The sequence below is a fragment of the Dipteris shenzhenensis genome, chromosome 2 (assembly GCF_047967505.1).
Source record: "Dipteris shenzhenensis isolate YYH24624 ecotype China chromosome 2, Dip_SZ_1.0, whole genome shotgun sequence".
In the NCBI taxonomy this organism is placed as follows: Eukaryota; Viridiplantae; Streptophyta; class Polypodiopsida; order Gleicheniales; family Dipteridaceae; genus Dipteris; species Dipteris shenzhenensis.
In genome coordinates this window covers 14409682-14422521 of record NC_141597.1, presented here as the reverse complement: position 1 = coordinate 14422521, position 12840 = coordinate 14409682, and the positions used below count along the sequence as shown (strand labels likewise).

The 12840-nt window shown below is 45.2% G+C and overlaps 1 protein-coding gene across 1 annotated transcript; it reads right to left on the bottom strand.

Moving 5' to 3' along the window:
* Window positions 1-9428: 9428 nt before the first annotated feature.
* On the bottom strand, window positions 9429-11626 carry LOC147904364 (uncharacterized). Its single transcript, XM_087394119.1, has 3 exons — window positions 10529-11626; window positions 10055-10320; window positions 9429-9894 (listed from the first exon to the last, which is right to left on the bottom strand). Exons 1-3 carry the CDS (start codon window positions 11594-11596, stop codon window positions 9663-9665), a joined length of 1566 nt encoding a protein of 521 aa, XP_087250245.1. The 5' UTR covers window positions 11597-11626; the 3' UTR covers window positions 9429-9662.
* Window positions 11627-12840: the final 1214 nt, after the last annotated feature.

Here is a 12840-nt window from a genome sequence, read left to right as displayed (position 1 = left end):
GCCATTGTGCTCAAGCTCCAGAGTGTGTTTCCACTTGTCTGACAGTTTTATACTATTGCATTCCAAAAGATTACGAGAACACCACCAGATGTGCAATAGATCTTGGAAATCACCTTCATCCTTACAAAGAGGGTACCGGTAGGGTAGATGTTGATAGCGTTAAGGAAATGTCGGTATCAAGAGCGAAGATGAATCCTTTTGCAACACCAAAGCAGCTGGAGTTAAGTGTGGCTAGGGACATGATTTTGGATATGCTTATGGGTGATTCATCTTAAGAGAATACAGAGATTGGGGAGGATCAGTTCATCAAGTTGCTAGGGTATGCCACTCCGTTGTCCAGTAATAAACGGATTGAGAAGTGCTAAGAACATGATAAAAAGGCACAGTGTTTAACATCTAAAGGACTTGAGGCCGTCTTGGAACTCAAGAAGAAGTGCAGATATCCTTTCATACACAGTGTTTTGTTTCTAGGTCAATTGGGTGCACAACACCAACCCCATGTGTTTCAAATGTCCACCAAGGGTCCAAGAAGTGGTGTTGACCTCGTCAACAAAATGAGACCAAGGGAAACTTGGAAAAAATGTGGGTGCATTTTGATCATGTTCACAGAGTTCTCGGTTGGCCAACAATGTCAGCACATGTGTATGATCCTTTTGTGTGTGAGCTCTTGACCATTGCAACATGTGAGTTCAGGGTTGAGGATAGATTTTCCCAGGATGAATTTTGGAAAATGCTAAATGACGTTGAAAACAAGGGGTTTGCAAAACCTGAGTTCATAGGCTTTATGGTAGATGAGGCAAATGCAAATTGGCTTGCAGTACGAAATGTGTACTTTGGTGGAGCAAAGAAAAACGATCCAAATAGGGAGAGAAGTTGTGTTTTCCACGGGGAACAGAACATGGTGCGTCACACATATAAGTGCATAAGGCCATCCTCGTAGGAGGAGCACAAATCGCTTTGCACGAAATGGAGGAATGCACCATCTGCCAATGTTGTTGACATGTGCAAGAATGAGCTTAGGAAATTTTGGCATGCAGGTCATGATGTTCAAGGTGAGATTCCTGCACTGGAGACGTGGTTGGCTTGGTGGGACACTAGAGCATTTCACTTGGGCTCTTGGTTTGTTTCACAAGATGATTTAGGTATCTTTGTTCCTACCAGCATGCAAGCATGAGGGAGTTTTTAGTGCAAAGAATGTATCTCTCTGTTTGAGGCCAGTGATGCAGATTTATCCATGGCCATTCTTTAGAGTGTAAAATATAGTGCATATCTAAAATGGTTCAACTATAGCTATGGCCCTGACATGGTTGATATGGCTGAGTACTTTATAGAGGTGCTAGTTCATCATCTTGAAAGTGATTGGTTGATATGGTAAATGCTTCTATGCACAAGATGGGTGTGGCTAAAGATAGTATGTAGCAAATGAGTGACTATCAATGCAGTGTCCAGAAGAAAAGGCCAGTGATTGCAAATCCTGATGAACTACTGGATGAGGATAATCATAGACCAGAACTAGCAACACAATCAATCTAGCCACAAAGAAGGGCCCAATGAGGTCATGGTGGAGGAGAGAAAGGTGCCAAAAACAATGTGGGTGATTCAAAGAAGAACTGAGCCTAACAGAAAGATGACTTGCTTTGGTAGGTTGCATCGACAAGGTAGCCTATGTAGACGATACATTTGTGAAGAGAGGGTAAGATTGCTTTGGGAGTGCTTGCACCATGCTTTGGGGGGCGACGCAGATATCCTGGAGGCACAACGGAGGGATTTATTTAGTTTTGCAATATTTATAATATTCACTCCTGATTGTCAATGAAAGACAATTGTGGGAGTGCCAGGTCCTACGCCTAGAGTTTGTCCCATTGATGAGGGGACATGCTTGCAACAAGAAGAGGTGCAGATGCTACAAGCAAGTGGTTTTGCAATGTGGAATAAATGTTTATGAAACTATTTTTGTCATACGACTCAAAATTGGATGGATTCCTCCTTTGCTCAGAAAGTCTTACTCGGAGTATGGGGGAACTCGACAATATGTGTATGTGCCTCAATATAGAGATGATCTAGATGACAAGGCCATGAAATGCATATTTGTTGTTTATAGTATTGAAAGCAAGAATATAGTCTCGACCATCCCTACACTCAAAGGATTTTATCAATTGAGATGTTGTATTTGCTGAAAACTCAGATTGCTCCATGACTAGGTTTGAAAAACAACTTCCTATAGGTTTACATGAATTTTTTGGACTAATCCCACGATATAGGCTGCTCCTGCTACTAGTTTATAGTAACTTATAGGGGATACATCAATTTAATAATACCTTGTAGGGGTTGCTCCCACTACCAATAAATGGCAACTCATAGCAAGCAGAAATTTATAGCCTACTTGATGTTAAGAATGGTGAGAATTGCACCATAGATATAGAGCATAGGTTCAAAACCTAACCTTGACCTTAATATATATATTCATCTTTATGTTCAATACAACATCGTATACAATGCATAGTGTACAGTTAGCAATCTCTCCCCCCGATCGTTCAATATCGTATCAAAGCCATCCATGCTCTATCTAGTGTGAGAGAATGAAAAAGCTTGCTCCATTAAGGTCAAGGCAAAACCCTTTGCTTCAGTCTAGATACAAGCCCTCCTTCAAGAGGGATCTTCATCACTCATTTAGCTCATCTTGTAGATCTCTTCTTCCTCTCCATTTCAATTTAGAAGGATTTTGATTCTATCCTTCAAAGCTCTATTTATCATTCTTTGAGTGATTATGTTTTTTGAGAGGGGTCTTTGAGTGGTTTTTGAGATTCTCTAAGGTTCATTTTTTAGTTTTTTACAAGTTTTGAAAGGTTCTCCTCCTTTGTTCCTCTCATTCATTTCCTATAGTTTTGTAAGGTTTAGTTCATGAGTTTTGTGTCATTCTAAGGTTTTTGAGAGCTTTGGTAAGGATTTGCCTCCTTGCTAACTCCTAAGTTGCCATTTGCACAATCAATATCTATTCATCTACAAAATGTTGCGACACAAGCTACACATGGCTAGCAAAGAAAGCAACCATACATGGCAACAATCAATGTATCGGCCCTCAATGGTGGCAGATGCAACCACTCACCCATGTCTACGAGCACGATGACGAAAATGAATATAGAGCAACCTATGCTACATAACACCATCTCCTCCCAGGGAGAGGCCCAAAGTTGTGGTTTTCCATAGGAGGTAGGAGTGCAGGGGTTTGTATTTCTCTCACATGGGTATTGGTTTTGAATGTATACAACCAGTGTGAGTTGAGGGTTGTTTGGATGGGATTACGCTCATGTGACTCCAAGATTAGCATTTTGAACATTTACTCTTCTACTTCTCAATAGTAGCGCCTTTCTTTTTGGAGATGGTTGACGGAGAGCCTTCCTATTGTGGACTCTTGGATTGTTGGAGGTGACTTCAACAACCTGAGAAGGACAAGCAAGGAGGAGCCTCTTTCACGAAAATGCCAATGCCTAAGAGGAGCATGTGGGAGCAGCGTACTTTCGGGATCAATGGTATGGACCCGTGGTGAGAGGCAAAGTTAGACTTCTTGGTAGTCTTTGTTTTGTTGAAATCTGGAGTGCCCAATGGAAGAATGGAAAGCTCATGTGGGAGAAGGAGAGAAGAACATGGTGAGACCAACACAATAGGATCCAATCAAGGTTAGATTAGCTATCACCCTCTAAATGGAGGGCTAAGTTGATCCACACAATACAAGGGCATGTCCACCCACTAAATAGGACCAAGTCTCCATCATCCACATCCAACACGTATCCAATATCCACTTATACCAATCATGTCAATGTGGATTTAGACCCCTCTAATCAACCCGATGTCTAATTCTCAACACTCCCCCTCAATACAAACAGGGTGAAGTATTGTATATTCATCAATTGATAGAAATTTGGGAAAGCGTTTATCAGTTACTACAGGCTTATTTCCAAGGTTTTGGATTTTAAAAGAGACATGGTAATAATGCAACTCACTATATAAAGAGGGTAGTGTGTTGATGACTCTTGAGAATGACTCTATAGATGTAATGCATCCTGTAGCATCAATGTCTCTACTTACATAAATCCATATATGATTTTATAGGAAGGTCTTGCCAATGTCATATAAACATGGAAGCGTCTATTCTTGGATAAGAGAGAGATAATTTCAATGAGGATACAAACATAATAAGAGTCAAAAAATATACATCACTATGAAAGTGACTTCTCCATAGATTCACATAATGACTTTGCCATCAAGGCTTCACCAAAATGGCAAAGAAGCCTATTATTGATATGTAGCCACACGTGAGCACAACCACGCTCATCCTCCTCCAAATCGAAAGGCACTCATAGGATCATCACTTCTCCCAAAAAATGTACGGTAAGAAATTCCTGATTAGAAAAAGCATAAGAAGGCTGGTCAACGTGATGGTTGACCAATTGCAATACCTAAGAATAAATCCTTTTTCCAAGGTTCCAACTATTGCCACGTGTCAACATATAAGCCACCCTTCACACTTTAGCCAAAAGGAAGAACGATGCGAAGAAAATGAAAAGAAGAAACGAGTCGCCAGAGGAGATTGTAGCACCGTGACCTCACAGAAGCCGAGTGAGGGCTTTGAAGATCCTCATAGCCTTGGTTGGACCAAGGTGAGAACTGAAGACCATCAGGCTGAGAACCACAACGATCATGCATTTGGGGATGTTAAGGAATCGGCGCAGCATATGCAGCAGCCACACCAACTCATACTCCTTTGCATAAGATTAAACAGAGTTGCTGCTTATTCTAGCAACCAAGTAGAATGAAATGGCAATCATCATCAGAGAGACCTCCCACGTAATGGACTAAAGGAGAGGTTGCCCCAAGCAAAGAATGTCAAACACGGGTAGCAACATCGGAAAACCGCTCAGAGAGAAAAAGCTTCAAATTTCATCTGCTGAGAGGCAGTGCATGATAAATCGACCCGTGGCTTCTGAGATAGTACCCTAGAAGAACGTAGCAACAGACGAAAGAGCACTAGAAACGAAGGCTTCATCCAAACTCGTGATAAATGCAAGCATCTAAGCACCACAAAAGGAGACTCCACGATGGTCGGGAATTGAAGAATTCATCTCAGCAGCGAACCATAGCATAGAAACAAAAGTTCTTGGCAGTTAATAAACCAATCGCATCACATTTCCCGTGCTAATAATGTCCAGTCGACAAGAAAACTCCCTGCAGAACTAGTAGTTTCGACAAATCACAGCCAGTAGTAAGAAATCCATGGAAGATGTTGACTTTCGGCACACCCGTGACTTCTAGGAGATTTTCGACTCAGGCTCAATTCCACAGTCTCTAAGTCGTGGATGCATACGTTTGATCCCAAAGGGTGGCGGGGGACAAGAGACTGATCACTCTACTGGACACCACGTACAAGATCTCAGCCAAAGTCTTGAGTTTGCATATGGGCCCCAATTAATGGGCGTTATTCATGATATGCAAATAGGTTTTGTTCAAGAGTTCAGCCTCCTAGACAACATTTTCACCTTCTGGGATATAGTGGACTGGTGGGCCAGGGAGGAGTCTCAGCCACTTGCGATCCTTCTCTTGGATTTTGGAAAGGCCTATGACACGGTGGAGTGGTCCTTCTTGGAGGACACTATGCGGAGACTAGGATTCTCAAACTGGTGGATCAGAGGTGTTTCAACCTTTGTATGCAACGAGTTCCAGTCAAAACCTTATTGGTGGCTATATGGGTGAGGTCTTCTCTCTCACTTGCTCGGTTCGACAGAGATGCCCCCTTGCCCCTTTCTTGTTCCTCTTTGTAGCTGAGGTGCTAGGCTAATTTTTATGCTCTCAGACTGTAGACCTCACTAGGATGAGGCTCCTAATTTGACAAGAAGAGGAGCATCGGTCCTGGAGTTTGCAGATGACACTGCCCTTTACGTGGAGGGTTCAATAGCAAGCCTAGAGGCGGTCAGGTAGGCATTTGATGTTTATTGCATAGCATCCGGACCTATAATTAACTGGACCAAATCTATTGGCTTCCTTACAATGACAAAGGACATTCAAGAGATCCACGATTGGGGGCTGACATTGGCTTTCATTGGATCCCGCTGAGGCAGACAAGTGGGTATAGACATTTTAATAAAGCATCAAATAGCCCCGGCTTTAGAGAGTGTGTGCTGACACAAGCTCCTCTACTGGAGCTCAACCAAACCCTCCCTAGTAGGTGACTCCCTAGTGGCCTCGCTACAACCTAGTACATAGCCTCTTGTTGGTGTTTTCATAGGGGTTGCATGGGGTAGCTCAGGTGCTTGGTGTGTAACTTCATATGGTCAACATTAGATGGCACAAGGAACACCATAGACTGAGATACATGGAACACCATAGACAGTTACATGGCAGACAATGATCATGCCCCAATAACTCGGAGGATTGGGCATCATTGACCTAAAGATGCAGAGTAGAGGCCCCTTGGCAATCTAGTTATGTGTGGTCTCACCCTAGGCACAAAACCCTAGAAGCTCCTAAACTCAGAGGATTGGGCATATTGACCTTGAGATGCAAAGTAGAGCCCCCTTGGCAAGCTAATTATGTGTGGTCTCACCCTAGGCATAGAACCATGGAAGCTCCTACTCCAACGGTGGTTCTCAGGAATTCCCCATTCACAGGTGGTCAGTGGCAATAGGAGGGCAATAGTCTCATGGGTGGATCTTCTCAAAGGCCCCTCTCACAAGGGCTCCCCACTAATGCAGATTCTCCACAAGATTTGGCAACGGTTGGTAGAAGGCCTCATCCGGGCTCAGCCTCGATGCAAGGAGGAGTTTCATTACTAGCCTCTTATTTGGCATTCGAAGATACCAAGATGGTCACATGCTCAGTAAGTGGACTTATGTAAGTTCGTCACAATGGAACAGTGGTCCAACCACCTCTTTCGGGACTTGGAGCAGGCTCCCCAGAAAGGCAGAGGCACGGTTGGATGCCATCTCTCATCTCTGAGGGGCAAGCCAACAGATGAGGGAGATTTACGCAGCCATTCTTGAGTCATGGCGCACAACACTCCAAACCTGGGCAGTTAGTCGATAGTTGACTCAGTTCTCCAGGATAGGGTGCCTTGGTTCAGTTGTCCAAGATAGGGGCACCCTTGAGGATTATGATTAAGCGTGGTAGGACTAATTTCTTCCGAGTGGGGCTAGGAGGGCTCCTCCGACCAATGAACGAGAGACCCAGAGATGGATGGGAGTCTGGATTTGATTCATTGGCAAATGATGAGGATAGTAGGCTATTTGGGCAAGGAGTGGCTCATCAACCCTCGTCATATCTCGAATCACGATGCGCCTTTGACTCTAGGAAGGTCGTCCTCTCTACGAGGTCTAGTGAGATGCAAGTGTGTGATTCTAGTGGGCTAGAAGGTCACTCAGATTGCGTGGAGACAGTAGCCTTTTTCTCTTGCACAACACCACATAAGACAATGCCTTCAAGTAGAGTCCTTAGCTTGGACTACCAAAGAGAAACATTGGTGAAACAACAAGTGTCCCAGGAGATCAAGTCGAGAATCTAGACGCACATGTGGTCCAACCTACGGCCACTAAAGATTTATGACATCTTTTAGTTGGTCACTGGAGCTGCCTCAGTGCTCAGATGGGGTCCCTATGAATTGTAGATCGGATGTAGAGAATTTAGAGGGACTTCACTGAGGGCATGACTACTAGTTGACAGAGGAGGCCCATGCCTTCTCCATCAACAAGGTCTCCCCATCCTACAGGATACATGGACAGAGCATCCACAAAATCAAGCTACATGAGGCAATTCCTCCAACCAAAGTTGCCCTCTCTCTTCTCCGAAGGATAGAGTATGGGAACCAATGGCCTGTATTACGGCGTGGAATGTATAGATTGCTTGTTGCAACCTGGTGAACCACATTGGTCACCATCTTGTAGGACATCATTACACCCTACGCACCATTTGGGAGCGCAAGATGTCGGGATCTAGAGGGGCCACCGAACGTCAAGAACATTTCCGCAAGGCTTGGCCCTGCTGGTATTTTTTATGTTTTCACTCCATCAGGGACTCATTGGCTGTATAGTCCTCCGCCTTGATTGTTAGCCCTGTACCAGAGATTCCCTACGCAATAGGCTGGGTTCTTTGGAAACCAGCCGGTTTTCTAATTTTGTTTCCCATGATCAGCGCCTTTAGGATTGCTGACTTGTATTGGTTGGCTTTTCAAACATTCTTTTCTTTGCCCCCCAAAAAAGAAAACCTCTATTCAAAGTACAAGCAATAAAAAGATGAGGCAACAATTCACACAAATAAAACAGCTCAATTGAAGCTCACCTAGAAGCACCTTCAATTTTTTGCCTTCAAGCCGGAGTGCATCTCCATCACTTAATCCCCTTACAGATCTACACGTGCATCAATACTTAGGCAAACAAGGAAATCATTGGTAAATCACACCCTCCACACGAAGGCACCCATGTACAATTGTGACCACACAACAAGTACAATGGGCGTAACTACAGGGAAGGAGTTTCACAATGGTCCAAGTCCCATCGGCTTGGGGAAAGTACTTCACCCAAGACACTTAGATGGGATAAACTATGTTGGAACAATATGCCTTTCCTTGGTTCATTCCCCACATGCATCCTCCCTGCTCTAAGAGGGCCTCCCCGCGTCTCACTGAGGCTGGGGAGGCTGCCCATTCAGCATTTCCTCATTTCAAGGGAAGCACGTCCCCGCGTCTCTGGATTGATGAACTGCAGGCAGGAGCCAACCAGCTGCACCTCCTGTAACTTGCTTTGCAGGTCCCCAGCACTCGGGAATGAAGGCCCGCCTTGGCAGTTTCAGAGAATGAGGCTCCATTTAGCCAGTCCAGCAGTGGAATGCTGGGCTGGAATCTGGAAAATCCAGGCAGCCAGGGCAGCAGTGCACTGCCAGGAAAGTGGCATCACTCAGCATTTTAGCAGCGCGGGGCTGCAAAAGGATCCTGCTAGTAGGGCTCCCCAAGCACCACTGGCTGGCGCAGGGAGGCCCTCTAACAACTTTCCATTTGTATCTTTGCACTCTACTTTAGAGAGCACCGTAATGCATTAAAAGCTTCCAGTTCAGCATGTTACTGATTATCCTTTATGAAGTTCACGTAACCTTCTCCTCACACAAGACCAGATATGACAACTGGAGTGGCTTTCTTGTATTTAGCCTGACCAAGTTTTAGCTCAGCTCTTAGCCTAAAAGTGGGGGATGGTTTATTGGCTTGCATAACCTTGCTGTCTTTCTGCACGCTGCAATTGGGCAAGGCAATACTTGGCCGTGTTGTCTGCAATAAGCAAACACAAAAGCTTTGCTTTCTCAACTGCAATACTAATATCTAAACTTACGACTGGATGCGCTATGATCCAGCACATCACATTACAATTGCATTGGGCTCCAAAATAACCATATGCCATGCAATCATTAAAACTCCCGTTATGCCTTACAATCATTATCAGCATTTCTACATCTCTAACAACTGGTTAAGCTGTATGCTACAAAGGGCCTTGCACCCTCAAATCGCTCCTCAATATCACGACAGAATTCATTACATGGAAGAAAACAGTGAGCAAGGACTTCGCAACGATTAATCGGTATGAGATAATGATGATCATTCATACACACAAGACACGTTCCGTGTATGCTCACAAATCCTCAGCATTGATTGTACTTTTGGGGGGCAGAACGTAATAGTGCAACAATTTGCAATCTATACCCCCAACAGTAATTGACCATTTCTTGTCCGTTCTCATCCGCAGACCTCTAGTTGCCAATGAATTTCCACTAAGAACATAGACATCTGCACGGTTGCATCTCTGCTTTAAAAACTGCCCGAGGCCTTGCCATATGGGGATGACATCTTCGTATTCTTCATTTCTGTACTCAAAGCAAAACAAGTGCGGGGTCAGAATTTTGTCAAACAAAAGAAAACCAAATAAAGGACAAGTTTTTGGCATATAAATACTGCGTGTGTTACCTATTGAAAATTTCCCACGAAAAGGTATGCCTCCAGGAAAGCAAGGCATTCATATCTCACCTGTTCATTCCAAGCCGGGTACCCCAGGGAGGATTAACCACCACTAAGGAAGGCTTCGTTGGAGGCATATAATCCCTGCAATCCTTGCAGCAAAGCTCAAGAAGATCATGCACTCCGGCAGATTTTGCATCTTTCATGCACAAAGAAAGTGCGCCTTGATGAATATCGTTGCCAAAAAGTCTAAGCCCATCTGGTGGACAAATTTTAGCTGTCGCAGCATCGTCCTGACAAGCCCTCCATAGATGTTCATCAAAATCATGCCAGGTCTGCAAAATGGTCGATTAGATGAATAAAGAAATTCACAGAAAACTAAACCAAATAGTAATGTTTAGTGCAAGCAAAAGCCATGCGTGGAAGATTCCTATGCATAGTGATTCCTGAAATTCACAACCTCCATTCAGTAGTCCTCTCGACGTCTACATGTGTAGCTATGGAAAACGCTGACACGAAGACTCGAGAATAAATGCACGTCACCTGGAAAGGCCAACGCGAGCGCATTAAGCCAGGCGCTCTATTACATGCCATCAGTGCTGCCTCAATGAGTAAAGTTCCTGAGCCACACATGGGATCCAATAAAGACATGCCTTGCGAAAGAGCAGTTTGGTTGCAAGCTCCAAAGCCTGGAATTCGGGGATTCCACCCGGCGATGGTTAGCACACCAGCAGCGACAGCTTCATTCAAGCTCGCTCGGTGCATGACATCCCTGTACCCTCTCCTGTGTAAACTTATACCGCTCATGTCCCTGTATAAGGACGCATGATTTTTGTAAAGAGACAGAAAAAGGGGCACGTCGGCTGTAGCTCCTCCGTCTTCAGGAGGATCAGGTCTGCAGCCACCGCAAGCTTTCCGAATGGAGTCGCATATCGCATCCTTCGCTCGGACGGATGCAAACATAGAATTGTCGACTTGCAAACAGTCGTGCGTTCTTGTCTGCACCGCAAAGCTTCTGAACTTCCATTTGTTGAATCCTCCAGGGCGTTTGTCAGTCCCCCGCAATCCATGAACAACAGCTCCGCTGGTCGCTGCTGCATTCCCCTTCTTAGGCGCCCTCTTTACCACCTGCAGCTGCTCATTATTGGCAAAATCGTTCTCTACCAGCAGGGTCGGCCAATCGACGGATTCTCGCACGAACTCGTAGATGGGGTCGATCTGGCGACCTCGTCGGGGGGGAAGGGGGGAGGAAGCGAGTTGGACCAAGACACGGATCGCGCAGCGGAGCCAGAGGTTGGCGTTGAAGGCGGTGAGGAGCGCGCCGGAGAAGGAGACACCAGAGGAACCGATTTGGACGTCGGAAGCAGAGATGGGGGGGGAGGAGAGTTCGGCAGCGACGAGGTGCTCGAGGCCAGGGGCACAGGTCGCGAAGAAGCTATGGTGGTGAGGGAGGGGTTTTGGGTTTTTCAACACAGAAGAAGAAAAAGAAGAAGATGAAGAAGTAACAACAGAAGGAGCTCGCAGTTGAAGGCAATGAGGATGATGCTGCAGAAATGGGTGATCCAAACCTGTGGAAAAGCCAAGGCCTTGGCCTTGTTGTTGTGTTAGCATGTCTCTCTTTGCAATCACAATGTGCGTGTGTGTGTTTTGTGGGTGTTAGAGTAGATCTTTGAACATCTCTCTCTCCTCGAGGCACACCTCCAAAGACCACCCACGACACGAAGAGTGACCACACACATGGAGAGGCTACCCACGACACGCAAAGTGACCACACCACGCACGATCGATGCCTGGCCTATCTCATGACAATCTGCATCGCACCATATTGTATCCTATTTCAAATAAAGAAATCAAACCTAGAAATAAGAAATGATTCATGTTAGGCAAGATAGCTTGTGAAGAGGAACAAGGACTCTATGACACGAGTGCAACTCTAAATCAATGTAGAGACGAGGCTTCACTCTTGAACATAGGCCATCAGAATATATAGGTCTAGGAGACCACATTCTCCACCGCGGGACATCTTTGCAGCCCATCAAAGTGCCACCACGACGATGGGTTTCGGATTTTGTGTTTCAGTTTTTCAGTTTCGAGTTAGCTTAGCATAGCACTCAATAAGGGCCCTAGCACACCCTTTGCTTCAGTCCACAGAGGCTTACTTTATCCAATACACCCATGAAGCCTTCCAACCTGGGCACATGAGTCTATTAGCATGCCCTTTCGAGGGGGAGCAGCTGACATGGCACCAAAATTCGTAATGGATGAAAGGATAAAGTCTAATCCCTGCCTGACACTTGCAATTGGTATACACAAGCAGGCAAGGTATCAGGTTGGAGCCCGATAACCAATCAGCACCTACAGCAATGGATCGTACCCATTGACCAATCAATGCCTACAGCAATGGATCATCCCACCCTTATTGCCCATTGAGCAACCTCATAATATTGGCCTACACATGTGACTGTAAATCCAGCGAAGTCTGGCATACTTCACGTAGGCATGTGCCCCTAATTCCAATACCTTCCGACAGGCAACTTTTTGAAGTAGAAATCAAACAGATGTGCACATGTGCTCGACCTATCTTCAAGTCATTGCCTTGAGTTCAGGGTCAGATGGTGTGGATGCCACCGTCTCATAGAGGCATTGATGGATATGGAAAAAGACCAATTCGAGATGGGACATGTCCAACAAAAGGAGAGTTCATCCCCCCCCTCCCCGCCCCCCTCCCCAAAAAAAAAAAAAGCATCCATCAAAATACTCTGGGCTAATTTAAGGGTTGGCGCCCAGCACTAGTCAATAACCTTCTAGAGCAAACCAGTTTCTCTGTCATATATCCCATCTGAATGCCACATACT